The sequence below is a fragment of the Neofelis nebulosa genome, chromosome 9 (assembly GCF_028018385.1).
Source record: "Neofelis nebulosa isolate mNeoNeb1 chromosome 9, mNeoNeb1.pri, whole genome shotgun sequence".
NCBI classification, from domain to species: domain Eukaryota; kingdom Metazoa; phylum Chordata; class Mammalia; order Carnivora; family Felidae; genus Neofelis; species Neofelis nebulosa.
Genome location: NC_080790.1, coordinates 20,348,730 through 20,374,419, shown reverse-complemented (window position 1 = coordinate 20,374,419; position 25,690 = coordinate 20,348,730). Strand labels below are relative to the sequence as shown.

Below are 25,690 nucleotides of genomic sequence, written 5' to 3'. Positions count from 1 at the left end.
TTCCAGCACAAAGCCTGACACGGGCCCAGACCCATGAACAATGAGATCATGACCTGAGCCGAAACCAAGAGTCGGATGCTTAACCAACTGAGCCACCCAGGCACCCACTATTATACTGTTTTAAATCATTACATATATTCAGACCAATATCGAAAATTTTGCCAATATATTCTAATGTCTTCTAAAGCCTTAGCGTTATTTATGAATATTTAAACTTTTACAATTCTGTGGGCAGTTCATATAACTATGGCAGTAACAAAAACTTCCAATATGACACTTTTTGCTTTGTGCATTCAGTTGGTGTATTAGTATTAACTCTTTTAACTTCGTGTATTAAAATTTAACTTAAAATGCACAAACCCAATTAAGCAAGATGAAAAGGTTGTAAATGAACTGCTCTATAGCATTGTGCTCGTAGTTAGTACCAGGTAGATCTTATGGTATGTGTTCTTACTATAGTTAAAAAAACAGAAAGGAAAACAAAAAGAGACAAACCCACAAAGACAAAGGCAAAGGCAGAAGTGTCCATGGATCACAAAAGCAACTTAAAAGCCGTCGGAATGTCTATCTGTGGCTTCTCCATCTCTTGGTTACTCACAGAATGCCATCTTCCTTCCCTACTGCTGCGAAACATCTACTTCTCAATACCGCCGATGGCTTCAGACGCACAGCCACAGCATTGGCACTCAAGGAGTTATGCTTTTCCTCCCTTCAGTTAGAAAACTCCAAGGAAGGGTTCTCAACTGTCCTGGATTGGATTACTGCCCACCCTTGTGAATGTGGTAGGCCACACCCATTAAACCTACATCATCAAAACAGAGGAGGGAGTGTGTCCCCAAAAGATGGTCATACTGTCAAGAACAGAAGAGAGAGGTCGTGGGAAGGACAAATAACAGAGGCTGTTGGCAGACCACCGTTTTGCTACCCAGCACACAGATGTGTGCAAAAGTATATACATATACACACCTTCTCATACAGGTTTCCTCTCCTAGGGTTTTCCTTCCCATAATGTAGCATTCCACGTACAACTGCAAATGGGTGCATGCCTCTCCCAGGAGTCTGTCCACGTGCTGTAACAGCCCTGGACCCTGGTTACATAGATTACGTCCATTCACCCAGGTCAGGTCTAGGTGTGTCTTTCTATGACTCCTTAGCCCCTCCTGCCCTGAAGCAAATGATAAGTTGTAAGCACTTTGCACCCAGTCCACAAAGGTAGAGATCAGAAAGTAGGAGAATTGTAATTCGGACAGCAGGAAAAGGGAGGTGACAGAAAACATGGCATATTAAGCCACATCTGCTGTGTTTCCTTGTGAAACACCACCAAAATGACAGTGCGGGGATTATTTTGAGTAAAAACCCGCAAAAAAAAAAGAAAAATGAAAGAGGAGACCATACCAACAAGAATTTGGAAGCAGCAAAGCAGGTGGGTGAGTGGAAAGAGATTTTACAGACTGGAGAAGACTACAGCATAAGCAGATGGGGAGAGGAGCCCAGAAGAAGGCCCACTCCAGGAATTAGAAGGCAAAGGGAGGATGCAGAGCGTTTAGTTGGTAGTCTGTACAGGAAGCGCTTCGAACCACAGACCATCCACATGACTGGGTAATTGTCCCTACCCCACTCTGCCAAAGAGTTGAGGTTTATATTTGGGGTTTTTGGAACAATACAGCCCCCACGAGATCCTAATTGTCTTCATTATCTCACCCTTGGTGGGCTGAAGCAACTGGCTTCCAGACAACCCATCTCCCTCCCTTCGTTCTGAAGACTTCGGGAAATCACTGCTCCATCCTGTTATTCCTCTCCGGTGCCTGGAACTCCAGCCATCAGGGGCACAAGATCGAAGCCCCACGATCCTTAAGATCACAGTTGAACCAGTTGCTTTTCTTAGTGGCCACGTAGCAAAGATACATGTGTCCCCTCCCTGGGATGGAGTGTTGCTACCATCCATTCCTCAACCCGACTCAGCTAGTTCCACTCAGTGTTACTCCCCACTTCTAGTATCAGTTTCTGTTTTAGTCAGAACCCTTGGCTATAAGTGACAGAAGCTCAGTTTGGATGAGCTTAGGGAAAACAAGAAGATTTTTTTGTTCTTGTAGCCAAACTGGGGGAAGAAGAGCAGGGCTGTACGTGGCTGGGCCTCAGGGATGACCAGAGCCAGGGGGGCTATAACTCACTTAGGTGTTTCCCTGTCTCCCTCTGCTACCCTCCTGCTCCTTGCTCCTCCCTGTTGTATATCAGCTGATTCTTCCCTATAATAGTTACCTTTCACACAGCAGGGAATATATCTGTGAGACCTGTGTGTTCATATTTCATAACCTCAACCCTATAGCGATTGCCTTTCTCTTAGTTCCGACTTGGAAACTCCCAATGAGAGTTCTTTTTGGTCCATCTTAGATCATGTTACCCATCCAGGGGTTTTCTGTTTGGTGGCCCTACCTAGATTACCACGGTTGAATGGGTAGGGGTCGGTTTTCCAAAGAAGGGGGTCTGCTCTCTGTGGAGAAGGTAAGGATGCTGAAGAGACATTAGCTATAGACTTCTTTTTTGGGTGATTTCTGAAAAAAAAATTGCATACCTAAGTAGATTATATCACTCTCGCATTAGCATAGATTTGTTTCAGGAGGCCCTTTTTACCCCCCTACCACCTCATTTTTATTTTCCTCAAATATTAAATAGTGCTTTCTAGTCTGTTTGGTTTATAAAGATGTATTGTGTGCCACCATCTTTGGGTAGCAACACGTAGATATTAGAGCCACTAATTCTAAGAAGTTACCAATTACTAGGAATCATAAGTAAAGGCACGATTTTATCAGTCAAAAAAATTTTTTTTTTAATTTTTTTTTTTCAACGTTTTTTTATTTATTTGTGGGACAGAGAGAGACAGAGCATGAACGGGGGAGGGGCAGAGAGAGAGGGAGACACAGAATCGGAAACAGGCTCCAGGCTCCGAGCCATCGGCCCAGAGCCTGACGCGGGGCTCGAACTCACGGGCCGCGAGATCGTGACCTGGCTGAAGTCGGACACTTAACCGACTGCGCCACCCAGGCGCCCCATCAGTCAAAAATTTTTAACTTAACACATACTTCACAAGAAGGAGAAGTATTTTTTAAAGGCCATAAAATGCCATGTTCTATATTATTTCTGAGATGAAGACACATGACCAAGTTAAGAGATGCATTGCACTATAATAGTATTATAATGGCTTTCTGAGTGGGTGCCAAGGCAAAGGTTTTATCTTGTTATCTACAGAATACTGAAGAACGACAGAAGCCACAATCTGTTGTTTTTAGACTGAGAACAACAGAAATATTGGCAAAACGAAGAAAGGAGGCAAACTGAAATTGGTCAAGCCAGAAATTATCCATTTGTGGACTCAGGCTATTGGTGCTCTTCCCTCCTGTGAAATGAGAGTGAGTTTGGTTGAAAAGCAAGAATTAATGAGGGTTTAAGCAAGATCATGAAACAACTTAGCTTGCATGAATTCTTCATGAGAATCTGAGACAACACAAGAATTACTTTTTTCTCCAATCTATTTTTGAGAGACAGAAAAGCAGAGTAATTGAAAATTAACACATAATTTTATGTGACTGCAGGGTCCTCAGTGTTGGCAGATCTCCAAAGTCCATCTGATGGCCCAGGCAGTCAGCCAGGTTTTAGCTGCCTCTGGGTTGGGATTAAATTCCATTTCCATTCAAGCATTTAAGGTAAACCCTTCAGCAGTTCTAACTCAGGTTAGTACAAACAGAAAGCTTGAGTATTTCCAAGTCCATACTTTAAAGCTTAAGGTTGGAAAATTGAAGCTTACAGAAGCATAGTAACTCCTCTCCTTGCACTGAAGTAATAGTTACCTCCTCTCATTGGACTGAAGCTGGAGGTCCTCAACCTGAGTAAGAATTACATCCATTATGGACTGTCAGCAGACCAGAAGGGAAGAAGGAACAGGTCTGGGGAGAAAAACTGTGAGTTCAGCATTGCGTGTTCAGACTGAGATGCCTGAGGGATCCTGAGAGTGATCCACAGAGTGATCCAAACTCTGTGGAGTTTGGATGTGGGGGGCCAAGGAAAGGAATAGATGATTCTCCTCCAGGTTCCTTTCTGGCTTACAGTACTTATGGTCGAAACATGGGAGGAAGATTTGGGCAGGAAGATAGCAAGATTATGTTGAATTAGAAGTGCCTGTGGGACACAGAGGAACCAGACCATAGCATGAGTTCTTGTCATCCAGATTCTTCCAGCTACCTCACATTCACACTAGCAAAGGGCAGGCACATACTCAGATCCAACAAATGTACAGAACCCACACACACACAATTTTACACATTTTTCACATTTGGAGGCTGTTAACTTGAGTCTCTTGACCATATCTGCTCTTAAGAAGCTGACTCAGTGCAGGGCACCTGGGTGGATCAGTTGGTTAAGCGTCCAACTTCGGCTCAGGTCATGATCTCACTGTTGGTGGGTTCGAGCCCCACGTCAGGCTGTGTGCTGACAGCTCAGAGCCTGGAACCTGCTTCAGATTCTGTGTCTTCCTCTCTCTCTGCCCCTTCCCTGCTTGCTTGCACTCTCTTTCTCAAAAATAAATAAGCATTAAAAAAAAAAAAAAAGCCGACTCCGTGCGGTATGCTGCTTTGTAGTGAAAGGGGTGTGCCAAAGGCTTGCACTTATAATGGAAATTCCTATAGCAATGCTGAAATTCCTATGGTGATCCAGTTTAACCATGGCTCTTCACTCCTTCTAACATCAAACTATTACAGTATTTTAACTTAGCCATAGTAAAGCAGATATTTAAAACAAATCAGTGCTGTGGTATAAATTCCTACTTTTTTCATGGATCTTACTAGGAAATCTCCAGTCTACTCCCCACCTCACCCCCAATCTAGTCCTTTCTTTGTTACCAGACATTTTACTGAAATGCAGATCTAATGATGTTACTCTCCTGGTTAAAACTTTCCAGTGGCTCTTTGTTTCTACAGCACTGTCCAATAGCATAGAAACCAGAATGGTAGCCATTAGCCAAGTGTGGCTGTCAAGCACTTGAAATGTGACAGAGGAGTGAATTTTAACTTACTTTGAATTAATTTGAATGTAAACAGGTACATGTGGCTAGTGGCAACACAATTCTATAGGATTAGGCCCACATTCTTCAGTGTGGCTTTGGAGGCTGCTCCAAGGTGACGGTTGCTAGTCTCCCCAGCCCTACCTTATTTCATTCTTTTTATTTGGCTTCTACACCCAGAATTACTCAAATCACTTACAGTTCCCCAAGCAGGTTTCTGCACCTGCTCCTTCCTTTTTGTGCCTTCCCTTCCTTTTTCCTTTTATGTCCCTCTCTTTGTCATCTAATTCTTCCTTCTGAACTTAGCTTCAGCTCCTCCAGGAAGCCCTCCCTAATACCCTACAACTAGGTTAAGTGTTCTTCCTCTGTGATTCATAGCATGTTGTACATATCAGTGTATCATAATTACCTGTTTGTTCCATGCTTTTCTAGACTATACGCTCATTGAGAGTGAGGACTCACGAGGCTTTATCCAGAAACATACTCCTTTTCTTCAAGTCGTGCTGCTGTTTTGTATCTTAATCAGTACTTCTGTTAGGAAAGGGGTTTTCTTCCTCAATTACTTCAAGCATGTGGCATCTTATTAACATTGCCTGCTTATTCCATTCAGGGCAGAGAAATAAAGGACATGAGTTCTACTGAAGTATCTGGTTCTACTCCAGTACTGCATGATTCATTATAGCTGCCCCCACCCCTGGTTATCTGTAACTTTCCTCTGCAAGAGTGAGAAACCCGGCCCCCATCACCCACCGTCCCTGTGCCTATTTGTTTAGCCATGGTAGCATGGATAGTGGTTTCAGAACTGTTTATTTATTTCTTTAATAGATTACTGAGACATAATTCATTCACCATACAATCCATCCACGTAAAGTGTACGATTCAGTGGGTTGGGGTATGTTTACAGAGTTGTGTGGCCATCACCACAATCAATTCTAGAACATTTTCATCACCCCCACTACTAAAAGATCACTCACTGTGGTGTGGAGAATCGACTGTAGTGGGCAAGAGTGGAAGAGGAGGGCAGTCAAGGGCTGTTGGGTGGCACTTGGTGAGACGTGCCAGATAGAAAGGATGGCAGCAGTGGGGGCAGTGAAGGGGGCTGGTTTCGGAGGGCAGCCAGTAAGGCTGATTAAGGAATTGGATGTGGGGCACGAGGAAGTGAGAAGAAGAAACAAGAAGACTTCTGCTTTGAGCTCGGTGACTGGGTGAGTGGTGGTGCTGTTCCTTTCAACTGGTCAGCCTGGGAGAGTGGCAGGTGAGGAAGTGGGTGGAGAGAATGAGCTCTGTTTTGAACATGTTCAGTTTGGGATGCCTGTTAGGCAGCCAAGGGGAGATGCTGACTGGGCCCTCTAATACACAATCTTGGAGCTCCAGGGGGAGGTCAGAGCTGGAAATGTAAACTTGTGAGGATTACAGTAATACCTTTTGGTAAGATTATTCTGAGAATAAGCAAAAGAGCATATATGAAAGTCTGTGATAAGGTCACAGGTACTCTGCTGATAATGACTACTACATTATCTTCTGTAATCCTTCCTGTACTCTCTAAAGTCAGTAATACATGAGGTAGATTTTATATTATTATTTTACAGATGAGGGGACTGAATCTCTCTGTGGACAGATTAAAGCCCAAGTTCACATAGCAAGCAGGTATCAGAGTATGGATTAAACCCAAGCCTGCCTCACTCCAGAGCCCATGCTCTCAGATGCTGTGCTCTCCTGCCTCCTGCCAAGCAATGAGCCCTGCTCCGGGGCTACAGACTGCCACTCCAGAAGCAGCCTCTGCTTCTGACCTTGTCCCACCACAACTTACCCTTCATCCCCACCCTCACCACTCACATCCCTTTCCCTTGTGTCCTGACCCCACAAGTGTGTCTCTTAACTTCTGCCAAAGCACCCTCTCTTGCTGCCACTGGAGCTTCTGCTGAAGCCATGAGACACTCTGCCTTAGATTCAAAGGCCCCCATCATCTTGGAGAGCAGGTGTCACCCTGGAGTGTGCATCTGGAGCACCTAGAAGCTTGTTTCAAATGCATAGAGCTGGGAGGGTGTCTTGGGAAGGAAAGTATGCTGCAGAGAGAGATGTGCTCATTTCATTGTCACTCCTCTTTTTTAACTCTGGTTTATTCTACTCACCCTTGCTTTTGCTGATCTCCCTAACTGGACAACATTCTATTCTTATGTCTTCTTCTTCTTCCTTTTTGTTTTTGTTTTGTTTTGTTTTGTTTTTTCTGTTTTGTTCCTTAAGTAAGCTGTACACACAATGTGGGGCTCAAACTCACAACCCTGAGATCAAGAGTCACATGCTCTACTGACTGAGCCAACGAGGAACCCCTATTAAGTTTTCTTAGAGAAAAACAGTGCCCCTGTCATCTTAACACTTACTATATTAGCCATTTTACATTTATTTTTGCGATCATCTCTTTTTCTACTAGACTGTTAACATCAAGAGAGCAGCAGCCGTGTCTGGATCCTGCTTACTGTGGTATGTCTTCCTCTCCTGGCACGGTGCCTGACATCCAGTAGGTGCTCCAGACATTGACTCAAATGCCAAATTTCCATCAGAAATACTTCTAGAACTATTGTATATTCTGCCGTGAAAATCACTTACTTTTATGGATGGAATTGACATGTGTCAGCCTAGAATAGAACAAATTATTATTATTATTATCATCATTATTACTATCGTTATTATCATTATCATTATTTTATGTATTTATCACTTGTGTGGGGTTCCAAACTATTCCAAACTACTGACTTTGCTTTAGAAAAACAGATTTCTAAAGCAAAACCTACTTATAAGTTGGGGGTTGTATATAGATTTATATTTTATCAAAAGGGAAGAATTTAAAGGAAAAAAATCTGGAAACACAGGTACACCTTTCAGTGGAGTATATATTATCACATGTATATCTAACATAACACCCACACCTTGACACAGAATTGTCAGAAAATATATGGACACTTAAGTGCCTTATTTACTGTAGATGGCTACTGATAATGCCTTTCATTTTGGTTTAGATTCCTCATTATCTGGCCAAAGACACTAGTTCTGAATAACAGTTTTCATAGAAAGTTAAAATGGAGTTTAGTTGGACTATTGCTTCTATAGTGAATGCCTACAATTTCTTTTCTGCCACTCCCTTTGGAACGCACCTTGGTCAGATTTTCACATCCTGTTCGCTGCCAAACCAGTTCTTTCAAGGAGACCAGTGACTTCCTCAGCGTTAAATTCACTGATGAATTCTCAGGACTTATCTTAATTGATATATCCATGGCATTTGACAAAGATGATCGCTCCCTTCTACTTGAAACGCTTTCTATACTTGCCTCCAGCTATTGTGCTCTTCTGCTTTTCCTCCTCTTCCTTCTTGGCCCCCTTTGCTAGTTATTCCATACCTCTTTGAACTCTAAATGTTAGTATGCCACAGGGAGCACTTTTCTTTTCTGTTTGGCCTCACTGTAGGTGATCCCATCCAGACTCACAGTTTTTAATACTGTCTACATACCAGTACTTCTAACCTTATTTTTCCGGACCAGACCTTTTTTGCTGAGCTCTAACCTCATATATCTCCTCAGTGGTATCTTCACTTGGATCTAATGCATACCTTAGTTAGATGTCCCAAGCTGAGTTCTGTATCTTCCCAACCAAACCTACTTCTCTCAGGGTCTTCACCGGCTCAGTTAATGGCGGTCTCATTCCTGTAGTTGCTCGGTCAGAAGTCTTGATGCTTATTTCGTCAAAAATGTCAGATTATTAGATCAGCTTTATCCAAAAACACTGTCAGAATCTGTCCAAGATCTTGCTGTTTCTTACACCTCTACAGCTACTGCTACTTTGCTGGCCACTCTTGTCTCTCATATGGAACGTTGCAGGAAGCTTCTAATTAGCTGCTGCCTCCCCATTCTCTGACACTTTATCTTCCATAGTGCAAATGATCTTATTAAAATATAAGTTCTTTCATACCCTACCTCTGCTCAAAACCCACCAATAACTTCTCATATCAGAGTAAAAGCTGAAACCCTTATGATGGCCTTATATAACATTGCTACTTTTCAATCTGTCTTAGAAAGAAGCACTTTTGTTTTGTTTTGTTTTAATTTTTAGTTTGAAGTAGACAAATACTTTACAAAAGTATGATACAAAATGAGTTACTATGGGAGAGAATTCCACGCTGGTCATGATGAAGTAACTGCTATAAGATTAGCTCTTCCACTATAAACGTCTAGAAAACTATTCTGAATATAACACTCTTTTCAGAAATTAGACAGTAAGTAGGGCAGGACTCTTCTCCAAGGGAAAGGAAGTAAATGAGGAGAGCCCTATGATTGCCCAGGCTTTCTGCTGGGAGGCATTTACCAAACTCCAGTGCCAGAGACAAGCAGAGTAAGCCTTATTTGCTGAGAATAAGAAGACAGAGATTGGAGTTTAGGGAGGCTATAATTTGCCAAGTAGAATACCGGAGGGGAGGAAGCATTTAGAGAAAGAGCTCCATAAATCTGCATACAGGTCTGTTAAGTCTTTGGCTGAAAACAAGCTGCTTGTGCATAGAATGAGATTTCACAGGACCACCAAAGAACAGCTACCTGGGAAAGAACAGCTCAACTCCCAGGGATTTGAAAGTAGAACAGCTACTCAAGCTCAGACCGTTGTTTGGGTTCCAATCAACCAGAATAGAGACATCATGGAACACTTGGAGCACCCCGGAAAGGCCACACCTTACGAGCAGGGTGAAAATAGCCCTAGATAAAAATTACCATAGATCTGCACTAATGAAGCTTTAACACAGGCCTCAAAAGGACCAAACTGTCCACAGGTAAATTAACTGACTACTAAAGTCTTTAGAAGAAGACAACAAAATTCAGACATTCAACAACATACTACTCACAATTTCCATCATCCAGTAAAAATTTAGAAGACGTAGGAAGCAGCAGGAAGGTATGGCCTGTAACCAGAATTAAATTAGTCAATACAAACAGAGCCAGAAATAACAGGCATGATGCAGTGAGCAGACATGGACTTTAAAACACTCACAATAAATAGAAAAATGTAAAGGAAAATATTAACGTAATGAGAAAAATGAAAATAAAAAAGAACCAAGTGTAAACATATTGGAAGTTTCTGAATATATATTCTACTTCAATGACAAAGTTTTAAATTGAAAAATACAACTTCTAGAGTTGAAAGGGATAGTACCTGAAATGAAAAATTCCATAGATGGACTTAACAGTAGATCAGAAATTGTAGACAAAAAAAGTCCACTGAACTTAAAGACACAGCAATACAAACTATCTAAAATGAAACACAGAAGGGGCACCTGGGTGGCTCAGTTGGTTAAGCATCTGACTTCGTCTCAGGTCATGATCTTATGGTTCATGAGTTCGAGCCCCACGTCAGGTGAGCTCAAGCCATGCTTCTCTCTCTCTGCCCCTTGCTCACTTGTGCTCACTCTTGCTCTCTCTAAAATAAATAAATAAATAAATAATAAATTGAATGAAACACAGAAAAGTGGCTGAAAAATTAACAGAGCTTCTCAAGACCTACGCAACAATGTCAAACAGTTTAAAAGAGGGAGGAGAGAAAAATTATTCCAGGAAATTGTTTTTCCAAATTTCCAAATAAATTTTTGCAAATTAAATGAAAACCATAAACCCATAGATAAAGAAGTTCGGCAAATTGTAATCAGGATAAACAGAGAAAACCATACCAAAGTACATCACAATCAAATTGCTGAAAACCAATGATAAAAAGATATTTAAAGCAGCTAGAGGAAAACAAAATGTTATATACAAGGGAACAAAGATAAGGTTTGTTTGTTTTTTTTTAACTTTTTTTAAATATTTATTTTTGAGAGAGTGAGACAGAGTGCAAGTGGGGGAAGGGCAGAGAGAGAGGGAGACAGAATCTGAAGCAGGCTCCAGGCTCCGAGCTGTAAGCACAGAGCCCGAAGCGGGGCTCGAACCCACAAATGGTGAGATCATAACCTGAGCCGAAGTCGGACGCTCAGCCGGCTGAGCCACCCAGGTGCCCCCAAAGATAAGGTTTTGAAATGATTTCTCAAAAACAATGCACGCTAACAGAAAATTGAATGGCATCTGAAAGTAGTGAGAGAACCTGTTTTTATTTCTTCTAAAATACATAGATTTCCTAGCTTTATCCACTGAAAAGTTCTAGAAGCAGTGATGATACTCCAGGAATAAAGAGCACCCTAGTACCCTGACTGTGGTCTCTAAATACTCTTTCCTAGTAACGGGAACCTGGAATCCTTGAAAGAATAGTTGATTCCAGATGTGGGGCAGGACATGCACAAGACAAGACTGGGACATCATACTATGCCAAGCAAGGAAGCTGATAATATCTAATGGATATATTAGATTAACACAGGAGCCTACTTATAGGGGGCTCCCACTGGCCAAAGACAGGATAATTTGAGCATCTAAAATATTATTATAATGGATTGAAGCAATCAGGTACATAAAAATCTATGAGATCATAATGATAAAAAAACAACAACAACAACAACAAAAAAACTCCTTGGTAATCATTGTAGGTTACTAGGGCCCTAACTCATTGTTCTGAAATTTGTTAAGTAATAAATGTCAACCATTTGTTTTACCTTTCTTGAATGAATGATACTTCATGATAAACAAATAGAGAAAACTAATAAATGCAGAAAAGATGATAAAATTGCAACCCCACAAGAACTAATGAATCTAGGAAAGAACTCATTAGTAAATCCTAAAGCCAGTAGGTGAAAAATTGGTGGGGAACTTTATACTAGAGAGATGTGACCAATAACTTCTGAATTCACTGATCAATGTTTATATTCCATTATGTGCCCCTATTTGATTTGTAAGTGCACCGTATTACCTATGACAGATTCTAGCCTCTTCTCAAAAATGAAACAAAAGCAAAAACATCAAATATCCAGATCCCGCCACAGGGAATAGAGAAACAAATTGAATGGCAACAAAGAAGCAATCAGTTAAATCCAGAATGTAGGATACGCTGTTTTCTTCACAAATGACATGAAAGAAACAAGGAAAAGGAAGATTAAAAACAAAAACATACAAACCAAATGCAAAGTGTGTGAACCTTGCTGGGATCTTGATTTTAAATGTAAATGGATATTAAATTGGAAATTTTTAGATGGGCTGAATTAAAACTTTTTCTTAAATGTGTTTAGGTGTGATGATGGCATTATGGCTATATAAATTAAGTGTTCCAAAATGAAATAATAAACTGGGATTTTCTCCAGCCACCCCTTTCAAGGCAAAAAGTTGAGGGATAGACTCAGCAAGTTGACAAAATGTTGATTTCTTTGAGGTTGGGTACGTGAAAAGTAGTCATTAGTTTATTTTGTGCCTGTTTTAACATTTCTGGAGTAAAAAATTTTTAAAAACTCATGTGCAGGGTCCTACGGAACGTCTATAAAAGAGCCTCACTCAGAATGTATACAGTGTTGTTTTACAATGAGAAACAACTCTGACAAGTTTGGTTTAAGTATCAGTTTTATGGGAGAAAATAGAATGATGCTAAAGGCGGTATCCTTATAAAAATAAAAAGGTTTAACTGGTATCATGAGGTGACACTGAAAATCTTTTAATGTGTAGACAAAAGCTGTAAAAGCATTAGAGGGCGTTTAGTGATGTTAAATAGACCCAGGCTGCCTGTTTTCCTGCCAGAGGGCATTCCCTAAAATGGTGCGTCCATCCCAGAGCCCAGAACCTGGGTAAGACTGGTGGGCAAGGCTCCTTGGCGACCCCTCCTTGGTTTCTTCTGCTCAAAGGCTAAAGTGTCAGTCAACCAAGGCTGTTTCCTGAGGGACTGCTTTTGTCCAAAGGATTTGTGAAATGTATTCTCTATGGTCTAACACCATATTCCATTATGCATTGTGTTTTTTTATTTTCCTTATCATGATTTTTTTTTTCTATTTTTCTTTGAAGTTTGCCCATTTTAATCCATGTTCATTTCTCGCTCTATATGTGTCTGTGTCGTGCTTGCTGTCTTTGCCTCCATTGTTCCTAGGTTACAGTATAGCCAGGATATACCCAGTCACTTGGCCGATGAGCATGCGCTGATAGCCTCCTATGTGGCCCGTCTGCAACACTGTGCACGGTCAGTGGTAGCGCAGCAGCAGCAGGCGGGTAGCCAAGGGCTGATCAGAGGGAGGGAGAGCTATGTTACCTGGGGTTGCCAGCTGGAAAAAGCTCTGCATGTGGGGTTTTTCTTGAGAAGCTACCAGCTATGTTTGGCAGAGCTTAAATAATTGCTAAAGCATTAACTTCTGAAAGAGAAGGAGCCTTGCCAAGCCCGGGCACTTACCTAAACATATAGTCAGAAATGCTCTTATGAAGTGGAGTTCGCTTCCTTCGGCCCACACGTAAAGGCTGAGCAAATCTCAGACAGATGTGCAGTCTCAAGATGCACATGCACAGAGTTACCTGATGCCACGTCTCACTGTTCATTCTTGTGTAAATAATGACCCCTTTCTGTCGACATTCAGGGCTTAAGGTTGATCAACCCACAGATGTCTCACTTTGTCTCGTCTAAGGTGCCATCACCCCAGAACGTCTTTACGTGCTACATCTTCATCTCTGTCTCCCAGATCCATCATTGATTAACTAAACCAGTGGTTTTCAGCAGTGATATTGGATCATTGTCACCCCAGGGCCTTTTCCAAAACATATATCCCTCCTCATATTGTATGTATTATAATAACTCCATGTACCCCTTTCTTTGACAACTGTGGTAGGGACTCACTGTTAATGTGAGAATATGCCTGGTTCCTCAGTGGGTTAGGATGGAAAAACATTTGATAACCACTAACTCTAGCAAAGTTAGATTAAAAGGATTAATACCAATCTAAGTGCTGTTACATTCAGGCAGACACAAAGCTACCTGTCCACTCTGTGCCCACACCTACCACCATTCTGCAAGGAGAATAGCAGGTAACGTTTAAATCATACAAAGCCATCCCTCCACTTCACCTAGCAGCAAATAAGAGTCACTATGCCAAACGGATTCTTAATTTTAGCGAGGAAGCCATAATTTATTAACTGAGCACATAAGAGAGCTGGAGCCTTGCATTTTGATCTTAGTTTTGCACAGAACCTGCGATGGCTTCATAGGAAGGTCATTTGAGCTTGTTTTATTTCCTGCGATGACAAGAATAATTAATGTGAAATATATATCTTTGAAAAGGATTGTTTTTTACATTTCATACCATTTCCCGTAATTTTACCAGTGTGACTAAATAGCATTGATACGTTTAGGCATTTGTCTCTAAAGTCTACTTCTTTACTTCCCAAGTATTTTTAATATAGGCCTATCCTATGGGAGGGGAGGGAAGGCCTGATAATTATGCATTGTATCACAAAGAGTGTCTCTTCATCCAACAGATGATTTCTGTACACTCTGTCTCAGCTCCTTGGATCTAGGAATAGAGGTGTCTCACCTCTGGCAGGACAGCTTACTTATTATCAATAAGGGCATTTGTGTAGGTGATTAAAAGTTTCCATGGTGAAAATAGGAGCAGAATGTTGGGCAGGGACTGCTACCTGGTATTTCAGCCCAAAGAGATTTATGGTGGGTCTAGCTTAGGTCCTCAAGCCTCCTCGTTTAGGGATTAGGCTTCCTGTGCAAGAGCTGGTGGCTGGGAGGCCTGGGGGAACATGAGGATTGGGTGAGTACTGTATCTCTTCTTGAACCTAGCTTCATGCTTCCTCAAAGAAGTCAGAAATTTCCTGGCTAATTCTGAAAATGAAAGTTAGCTCAAGCAGAAAAATAAGGAACCTTTCTAATTTTCCTCTTAATTTTCATTGACCTTAAAACCTCTGATCAGCATAAAGTTCTAGTTTCTGACTGGAAAGCATAGCCAAATAAAGCAACCGTGTCGTCCACACTTGTGTATAAATGACAAACAGAATTAACCTTCCTAGGGGGTGGAACATGATGGAGGAGAAAGGAGCTCTTTTGCACAGAGGGAAAAAATGAAGTGTTTGTTATATCCCTTGCCAAAACAAAGGGCAGACACTTTAAGTCCCATTTCTTAGGCTGCCACTCCCTCTATAATATTATCCACTTGTATTATTAAATGTTCATTTTTGTTGTTTATTCAGAAGATAAAGGTAGTTCTCTTATTTCTAACAAACATCTTTAAGGCACAAATATTACAGTTCAGCCTTGACCTTGGGGCCTTGGCCCTAATGTATTAAAGCCAACTGATGCTAGCATGTTCTTATTACAAGATCATCTTTTCAGAGGATGATGAGACATGCTGGAGACTGATACTTGCATACCTGAAATTATCAAATATTCTAAAGTGGCACAGGCAGAAGACTTAAAGCACCTTAAAAAAAAAAAAAATCCATCCTAGAAGAAAGACCAAGTTAATCTTAAAGAATTAGCCACAGAGATTAGAAATATAGAAAGGTGAAAACATCTAGGAAAAATACATAAATAAGGTCAGACACATCTCTATAGATTTAACATCACCCTTCCCAGATTCCCCTCAGTAATTATTACAAGATAATGTAATGGATAAATGACAGTTGATGTAACATGCTAAATTAAAGGAGTGAATTATTTCATAATCCAATCCGAAGTTCATTGCATCACATATATACAGAGCTAGCTTCTTTCATCCAGGTGCAGCAGTATTTGATATCCCAACTAGGTAGGTCTTTCAGTTTTGGGGGTACCAGCACTCTTATGAAAGAGTAATGAAGTAAATTAATTTACTCGAAGATGAGGCTATAATGGTAACAAGCTTGGTAAAAGAAGAAAAAGGAGCGTTGAAAGGGAAGGTTTGATACCATGGATTCTTCTCTGACTTTAGCATATGTTGGACATGCCCTTGCCCAGGCTTCTTACTTCTGTTCAGCCAGTGTTAAGTACTTTTCCTTAGCCCTGTTTTTCATGGTGCTTTACTTTTCTCTTGGTCTTTTTAAATTCAAGACCTATGTGTAAAAGTCACAAGTTCTTCCAAAACATTTGATTAGAAATCCCTCTTTCAGATTTTGCAGATGGTCTGTCTTTTCTCAGACCTTGAATTCAGAAAGAAGTGCCCCTTCTGATGGTGTAGGAGCAGGGAGATAAGTGTGGCGTCTGTGGCCTCATCATTTCTCTAAACCCCCTTTCTCTCAGAGGACCATGAGTATCTATGACCCAGGCTTCTGTTTATTTTGCTACCATACTTGTTTACAAGCTTTCTCCCATCTGTTCTTTCTAAAAGAAAAACGAAGGTAGGGGATGTTTAATGCACACCTATTGAATTTTTGTCTCCTTGGTAGTGTCCTGGACAGTCCTAGCCGACTGGATGAGGAACACCGGCTTATAGCTCGCTATGCTGCCCGGCTGGCTGCAGAAGCAGGAAACGTGGTGAGTAAATGGAAGGTCCTAGCAGAGTAGCAGAAATTAGCATTATTTTAATATGCAAATGGTAGAGGGATGGTAAACTTGAAATTTAGGAGAATAGATATAGGTACCTCAGGAACAAAAGGAGAGGCATGGGTTTAGGGAAGGGATTACAGTGACCTTTAGTTTTATCTATAATATCCTCCTTAAAAAATGAGTCAAGAAAAGAAAATCAAAGAGCTAGAATGTGGTTCTTTAAAAAGATTGAATAGGGGCACCTGGGTGGCTCAGTCGGTTAAGCGTCTGACTTCGGTTCAGGTCATGATCTCACAGTTTGTGAGTTTGAGCCCCGCAAAAGGCTCTGGGCTGACAGCTCAGAACCTGGAGACTGCTTCAGAGTCTGTGTCTTCCTCTCTCTCTGCCCCTCCCTCACTCATGCTGTCTCTCTCTCTCTCACAAAAATAAAAACATTAAAAAAGAGGATCAAATAAATTAATAACCCTTTAGAAATCCTGATAAAGAAAAAAGGAAAGAAAACACAAATTACCAGTATCACAAATGAAAGAAGCGACATTGCTACAGATCCTACAGGTATTTTAAGGATGATAAGGAAATATTATAAGCAGTTTTTTGCCAATAAAGTTGGCCACCTAGATGAAATAGACAAATTCCATGAAAGACACAAGTTAGGGGTACCTGGCTGGCTCAGTTGGTAGAGCATGCAACTCTTGATCGTAGGGTTATGGGTACGAGCCTGATGTTGGGTGTAGACATTACTTAAAAATAAAATCTTAAAAAAAAAGGCAAATTAACAAAACTGACATAAGAATAAATAGAAAATCTAAATAGTCCTAAATCTGTTAAAGTGATTGAATTCATAATTAACTTCACACAAAGAAAACTCTAAGCTTAGAGGGCTTAACTATTGAATACTATCATGTATTTAAGGAAGAAATAATAACAATCTGACATAAATTTTCAATAGAGGAAGAAGAAACACTTTCCAAGTTTTATCAGGCCACTCTAACCTGATACCAAGACAAAAAAGGCCATGACAAGAAAAGAATATCAATAACCAAATTCTCTCATGAACATGAAAAAATCTTTAACAAAATATTAAAAAATTGAATCTAGCAATATATAAAAAGGATAATACACCATGATCAAGTGAGATTTATCCTAGGAGTGCAGATTTAACTAATACATAAAAATCAGACAATGTAATTTGCCAAGTTAGCAGTTTAAAAAAGAAAATTATAAGATCATTTCAGTAAGTGCAGAAAAAGTATTTAACAAAATGCACTGCCCTTTCTCTTTTCTTTTCTTTTCTTTTCTTTTCTTTTCTTTTCTTTTCTTTTCTTTTCTTTTGTTTTCTTTAATCTCGGTAAAGATTATTGACATTGAGAATTTTTTTAAAAAAGGAAATAGTTCTATAAAATGCCAATTATTACGGACATTAATTAAGAGTCACGAGTCATGAAGATATCTAAAGCCTTTCTCAACTTATTTATATTTTCATTCTTACTGCAGGTAGTGTGCTTGCTTTCATTTGTCCTATTTCCAAATAGAACAGGATTTTACTATTTTGGAAATTATTGAATAAGGCTTTGACCATTTTTTTCTATTTTTTTATTGTTTATTCACTTTTTTCTATAATTTATTTATTTTTTATAATTTACATTCAAGTTAGTTAGCACATGGTGTAACAATGATTTCAGGAGTAGATTCCTTAAGCCCCTTACCCATTTAGCCCACCCCCCCCTCCCCCAACCCCTCCAGCAACCCTCTATTCTCTATATTTAAGAGTCTCTTATGTTTTGTCCCCTTCCCTATTTTTATATTATTTTTGCTTCCCTTCCCTTATATTCATCTGTTTTGTATCTTAAAGTCCTCATATGAGTGAAGTCATATGATTATTTGTCTTTCTCTGACTGACTGATTTCGCTTAGCATAATACCCTCTAGTTCCATCCATGTAGTTGCAAATTGCACTGCCCATTTTCAGTATACTAGTAGTAGAAGAAACTTCTTAAATCTGCTAAAGAACACCTACAAGAAAATCTACAGCTAATATAATGAAAGGTTACATTTTGGACTATTTCTCCTACCTAATATTGAGAACAAGACAAAGGTGTCCACTTTCACCACCTCTATTCAAAATCGCCCTGGAGGTCTTAGCCAGTACAATATGGAAGAAAAGGGGAAAAAAGGAAGAAAAGGGTGTGAATATTGGAAAGGAAGAAGTAAAGCTGTTATTATTTACAGATGACACGATGGTGTAGAGACTGTCCTAAGGAATCTACAAAAACACTGCTAAGACAGATACATGACTTTATAGCAGTGCTGCAAGATACAAAGTCAGTGTACCAAAATTGATTGTATTTCTATCTACCAGCAGTGAATCATTAGAAAACTAAATTTAGGAAAAACACCATTTACTATAACATTTAAAAACATCAAATACTTATGGATAAATTTCACGAAAGATGTTAAGCAATAAAATATTGCTGAGAGAAATTAAAGAAAACCTAAATAAGTGGAGAGGTATGCCATAAAATATTCAGATTTAATATTGTTAAGATGGCAAAATTTTCCAAATTAATCTACAGATTCAATACCAGTCAGAACCTCAGTAGACTTTTTATAGAAATTGGCCAACTGATTTTAAAACATATTTGGAAACCAGAGGACTTAGAAGAACCAAAAGTCTTTAAAAAGAACAAAGTTGGTGGACTTAACCCTACTTGACATCAAGACTTACTATACAGCCACAGTAATCAAGAAAGTGTGGTATTGGCAAAAAGATAGACAAATGAGGCATCCATAAGATAAGCTCATATGTATAAGGTCAAATGACTTTTTTTGACAAGGCACAAAAGACATTTTGGGAAAGGAAAATCTTTCTAACAAGTGCTTCTGGAACAGCTGTATATCTATATGAAATAAAGAATCTCAAACCATCCATAGAAACCAACTTGAAATGTGTCATAAATTTAAACCTAAAAGCTAGAACCATAAAGCTACTAAAAGAAGGCTTAGAGAAATATCTTCATGACCTTGGAGCAGGCAAAGAATTCTTAGAGGGATCATGAACCATTAAAAAAAAATTTTGATAAATTGGACCTTTTTGAAAATAAAATCTTTTGCTCATCAAAAGATACTATCAAAAAAATAGACAAACCAAAACCTGGAAGAAAATATCTGCAACACATGTCTGATAAAGGGCATACTATGTAAAGAATTCCTGCACCTCAATAATAAGACAACTCCCAGTTTTTAAATGGGCTCAAGACTTGTCCAGACCCTTCACTTCACAGAAGAAGTTATGCAGATGAGCAATAAGCACATAAGAAGGTGCTTAATATCATTAATCATCTGGAAAATGGCAATTAAAACCATATTGACCCACCAGAATGGCTAAAATGAAGAAGATTGACAACATCAAATGTTGGAGAGGATGTGGCACAAACAGAATTCTCGTACGTCAGACACCAACAGTGCATACTGTTTGATTCCATGTATATGAAATTCTAGAATAGGTAAAATTGATTTATGGTGATGGAAATCACATCAGGTGCTGTTTCTGGGAACGAGGATATTGAAGAGAGATAAAGAAAATTTCTAGATTGATGGAAATGTTCTGCATTTTAATAGAGGTGTGGGTTACAAGTTATATGCACTTGTCAAAACTGATTGGATGGCGTATTTAAGATACGAGCATTATATCTCAGTTAAAAGAAAAAGGAACCAAGAATGGTGAATATGGAAGAGTTTGCATTGAAAAATGGCTAGCTACCCAGGGATTTGCCATATGTTTACTATAAATTTGAAGTAATTTATAATAAAATGTTCCCTTTTTTCTTTCGTTTCAACCCTTTCCTTGAAGAGTTATATGCATATTAATATCCATTTCCCCTTCCTTCTGCACACATATTCATCGTATTCATTTGGCAACTATTTATTACTTATTTTATTTACTATGATGAACAAATGATTCCTGCCCTTAGGGAACTAACAGTCTAGCGAGAGGGACAAACATTAAACAAATAATCACACTACTACCGTAACTACAAACAATTAGGTGCAGTGGAGGGAAAATAGAAGGAGCTATGAAAATGTATAGCAGGTCCCTGCTTTATACTGTATGGCTTCTGTGAGAAAGTGTTACTTGTGTTGAGATCTGAAAATAAGTAGAAGAGAATTCAGTTTCCTAGGAGCTAAAAAGAACTGAAACCCAAAGCAGCCCATGGGCTGCTGTTGCTCCCACTCCAGCCCTGTGCTTGGATTTTAATTGTCTTGAGGTACAGTGGGCAAAGCCTTGTGCATATGCAAAGTGGAGAGTTGGAAAGGAAGCTTTCACATTAAGCTAGGCCCCCAGAAGCACAACCTGGTGAAAGTATGATACAGAAGACATCCATCTGCTGGCACAAAAATAGAATCGGAAAGCTTACGGGTCTCCTCCTGTAGGAGCAGAAGAAGAGGTCTCCCCTAGGAATTCACAACCTTAGTCCTGTCTGTGTTCGTGTTGGGTGCATTTACATAACTTCATAGTTTGAGAAACACCCAGGTGAAATTCTAACATGAAATTAATCCTCTGGCATGGAAGAGAAGCAAAATATAAATCCTCTCCTAAGGTTAACGTTCACAGTTGAGGCCAAGCAGACATGAACTCCTGAGCATCTCTGTAAAGGAAGGAATCCAACTAGACATGAGAATCCCAACTAGACATGAACTCCTGAGCATCTCTGTAAAGTTAGACCCTCAGTGACTTTAGATATTAGAATTATTGGCTATAGAATAGCTGTTTAAAATTTCTTCAGACCTGAAAGAAGGAATTAAAAACGTAACAAAAGACTAAGAAGACCAGAGATGAAAACAAACCAAATAGAATATAAACATTTTTAAAAACCAAAGTTGTTGAAATGTAAAACTCAGTGGATGAGTTAAAGGTCAGATCAGACACAGCTGCACAGAGAATTAGTCTGCTAGAAAACATATGCAAGAAAGTTTCCCAGATGCAACACAGAAAGATGAAAAGATTGAAACAAGGTTTTCACACTTACAAGATAACCAACAGCCATCTGATTGGAATCCCCCTCCCCCACTCCCCCACCACTAAAAAAAGGAAAATAAAATTATTTTCTATTAGGTGAGAAAATATTTTAAGAATTAATGGCTGGGGCGCCTGGGTGGCTCAGTCAGTTAAGCGTCCGACTTCAGCTCAGGTCACGATCTCGCGGTCCGTGAGTTCGAGCCCCGCGTCAGGCTCTGGGCTGACGGCTCAGAGCCTGGAGCCTGTTTCAGATTCTGTGTCTCCCTCTCTCTGACCCTCCCCCGTTCATGCTCTGTCTCTCTCTGTCTCAAAAATCAATAAACGTTAAAAAAAAATTAAAAAAAAAAAAAGAATTAATGGCTGAAAATTTTCCAAAATTGATTCATGACATGAATCCTCAGATTGAAACATAACAATGAGTTCCAAACTTGATAAATAATTTCGCACCTAGATGTATCCTAGTGAAACTACAGAATACAAAGACAAGGTACTCAAAAAGCAACCAGAAAAGATAGATACCTGCAAAGAATTGATAGATTTCTCAACGCCAACAACAATTCAACAGTTTTTTTATAAACAAAAAAAACCCGCTTTCTTTAAAAATAACACTTCCAATTATATCCACTGCTGCTGATGTTTATGTTGAAACTTTTAAGAATTTTCTTTGTGAAAAAAGACAGTTGAATATCATTAATGTACTGAAAGTAACTAACCCTGTCAAAGGAAAAGGGGAAAGACTTTCTGGTAAGCATTGAGAAAGGCCCCAGTGAGATTCATGCTGAAAGAATAACACTGATAGCTAACATTTATTGACAGTTTACTATGTGCCAGTCATTATTCGAAGTGCTTTGCATATATTAGCTCATTCATTCTGCAAAACAATCTCATGAGAAAACTAAGCCTCAGAAAGGTAAGGAAACTATTCAAGGTGACAGTTGGTCAGTGGCAAGCTGGGACTGGGGTACTAGTCAATCAACTCCTGAGATTTAGCTACAGAAGGTTGTAGTTCGGGAAGAGCATTAAATCTGGAAGAAAGAGCAAGACAAAAGGAAGAAGGATCTGAGGCTGAAACAACAGACTGTGTGAGCATTAACCAGGTAAGGAACACCCAGTGTGTGCCAGGGGGGTGTTTCAACCTAGGTAAAGGCCCTGAGGTTGGAGGTTTCAGCACCGAAAAGATGTCTGTGAGGCTGGAGCCCAGAGAACAATACTTGGAGTGAAATTAGGCTGGACAGGCAGGCCAGATCTCTCAGGACCGTCTTCTACAAACACAGTATACTAATTTTAGAAATGTGTGCCAATTTATGTTTACTTCTTCATAGAGAAATAGTGCTTCCAGTGGAGAGTCTGGCTTTGTTTCTCCCCCGAAAAGTAATTTATTCCTTTAGATTTGTTTAGGCTTCGACATCTTTTCCTTGAGTATCTAGTATTAGGTCATATATCTGACTCCCAACATTACAACTCTAAAGGTTAGTGAAATGGAACAGAATGGAGGACAGGTGGGGAGAAGTCTGAGGAAAAGAAAAGTTCCATTTAATTAGTTAAACCTTACATGTGTCCTCAGTCACAACCATTTAAGTTATTTTAGAAATTAATTAAATTTGTTGAGATAGCATTGTGGTTGAATGTTTAAAATTAAGTATATTTAATGCCATCATGTAGTCTTGTTGACTTTACATAGTACTTTAAAAATACTGTAAATAAAAGCTCCAAAGCCACTTGACCCTGAAAAGGAGGTCACGTTCTCCTTTCCTGCAAACAAGATAAGTCTGTTTACACCTGATAGTTTCTGATGCCACTTCTCTAATTCGTGTGAAAATGATAATTGTTAGAATGGTCTTGAGTGGAAATACTGATAAGGTCCCTTTCATCTTCAGTTTATTTTCCAGTGTGTGGTTATCTTCTAAATATTGGGCCTCTCAGGAAGGATTCTTCTTGACTAGATTTCTGTTAAACAGAGGACTACTAATCTGCTAATCTCTTGCCGATACAAGTGCTTTGCATAAAATGGGTGTAGTGCTCGAAAGAATTTATTTATAGCCTGCCAGATAGGCTTTGTATTGACGTTTTACTTTTTTTTTTTTTTTAAACCTTCTTTCACAAAAAAAGACCATTAAATCACTTAAGCAGCCAGCATGGCACCCTGTGGAGTACCTCAGTGTCAGAGCCATCCCTTCTCTTTTAGTTGACAACATGGCCACTGGAAACCTCTTCAGGCTGACCCTTGAACAAAGAAATTCTAGGTTGTTTAGATGAGCCAGGAGAGTTCATTTGTTTTCCTGGAGTGCCTAAATTCCTTTAATAAAAAAAAAAAAAAAAAAAAAAAAAAAAACTACAGTGTGTGGTAAATCATAGTAATAAGAGCAAATTCTTAAAATTTCATCACAAACATCAGCAACACTAGATGTAATCAGAGGAGAGTTTTTGTTTCTTTATTTTTTAAGTTTTTTTCTTTATGAAAAATGTGAAATTCCTTATGGAAGACTTGGAAGAAATGTGAAAGGAAGGGGAAACATTTTGTTGTCATCCCACCCAACATGTTTTCAAGAAGCTTTTTTTTTCAGATAGCCCAGCCTTCACAGCCTTATCATCACATCGACTGCTCCAGGCATGCACCATTCCAGAAATATCCTTATGGCTTCTTGCAAGTAAAGATCAACAGTATCCATGTGGTGTTTTGCACACATTTAATGACTCAAAGCCCCTGTAGAATAGTAATTAATTGTCAAACGTGGGTACATGCTATAATCGTGTGAAGCATTTAAAACGTAGAGATCCTTGGCTTTGCTTCCAACCTACTGAATCAGAATCTCTGTGTTTAGAGCCCATTGATTTTTTTTTTTTTATTTAAAAAGGAAAAACAGAACTTTTTGTAAACAAAAATGTATAGCTAGCTAGGGAACCACTGCCCTAAAAATCATTGGGTTTTTGAGAGGATTAGTAATCCACAGTCTTCTAGTTAGTCTAAGTGAGATTGGGGTGATGGGAGGGTGCCGCTGGAGTATGAAGAAAGCATAGCTGATATCAGGCACATCTCTCTGGAACTCCTCCTGCCAAGCTCATACAGATGGGAAGCCGCCAGCCCTTTTTTAGGAGGCTTCAGAAATGCATGCTACCAGATTGCAGTTTGCTGACTGCATTGGCTTTCCTTGGTTTTTAAAAATTTGCCCAGGTTTACACAGAGGGATCTTGTTTTTACCCTGTATTTTTCAGATGTATTTCCATCTCATTAAAGATGCTGGAGCTCTCTGAGATTACCTAAATCTAAGAGAATGCTAAGTGGTCCTCTTCACATCTCTTTCTGTAAATATTCCCATTTTACAGCTGAGAAAATAAAGGTGTAGGAAAATAAAATAAGTCAAGGTCTGCATAGTGAGTAAACAGCAAAATTTAGGATTCCTCACTAGCCTTTCTACTTCCATTCTTATCCCACTACAGTAATAAACTTTATTATAGAATACTTTTAGATTTACAGAGAAATTACCAAGCTACCACAGATTTATATAACCCATGCTGTTTGTCCTCTTATTAACATCTTAACATTAGCATGGCATGCTTATTGCAATTAATGAGCCAATATTGATGCATTATTATTATTACCTAAAGCCCATACTTTATTCAGATTATTAGTTTTTGTTTCTTTTTGTAAACACTTATTCATCTTTGATAGACAGAGCATGAGCGGGGAAGGCGCAGAGAGAGGGAGATACAGAATCTGAAGCAGGCCCCAGGTCTGAGCTGTCAGCACAGAGCCTGATGCGGGGCTCAAAACGAACCGCGAGATCATGACCTGAGCCGAAGTCAGACGCTCAACCGACTGAGCCTCCCAGGCACCCCAGATTTTGTTAGTTTTTATCCAATGTCCCTTTTCTCTTTCAGAATTCCATCAGGATAGCACATTACATTTAACTGTCATGTCTGTTAGGCTCCCCTTGGCTGTGACAGTTTCTCTAACTTTCCTTGTTTTTGATGACCTTAACAGTTTTGACGAGTACTAGTCAAATGCATTGTAGAATGTCCCTTATTTGGGATTAGTCTGATGTTTTTCTCATGATTAGACTCAAGTTATGGCTTTGGAGGAGGAGGAGGAGAAAGAGGAGGTAAGTGCTGTTTTTCTTCCATTGTACCTGGGGTACATAGCGTCAACATCATTTATCTATCACTGTTGATGTTGACCTTGATCACCTGGCTGAGGTAGTGTTTGTCAGGTTTCTCCAACATAAAGTTACT

The 25,690-nt window shown here is 39.5% G+C and overlaps 1 protein-coding gene across 25 annotated transcripts in view; it reads left to right on the top strand.

Moving 5' to 3' along the window:
* Positions 1 to 25,690, top strand: part of DTNB (dystrobrevin beta) — a 244,904-nt gene that overhangs the window by 170,331 nt on the left and 48,883 nt on the right. For 12 of the 25 annotated variants that reach the window (XM_058682732.1, XM_058682731.1, XM_058682721.1 and 9 more), the window contains 3 exons: positions 13,079 to 13,168; positions 16,345 to 16,432; positions 25,519 to 25,560. In XM_058682732.1, the coding sequence (XP_058538715.1) occupies positions 13,079 to 13,168; positions 16,345 to 16,432; positions 25,519 to 25,560 (220 nt within the window). Of the gene's footprint in view, positions 1 to 3,287; positions 3,408 to 7,484; positions 7,581 to 13,078; positions 13,169 to 16,344; positions 16,433 to 25,518; positions 25,561 to 25,690 lie in introns of those variants that run through there. The other 13 variants (XR_009248268.1, XM_058682745.1, XM_058682726.1 and 10 more) reach the window with 5 other exon arrangements.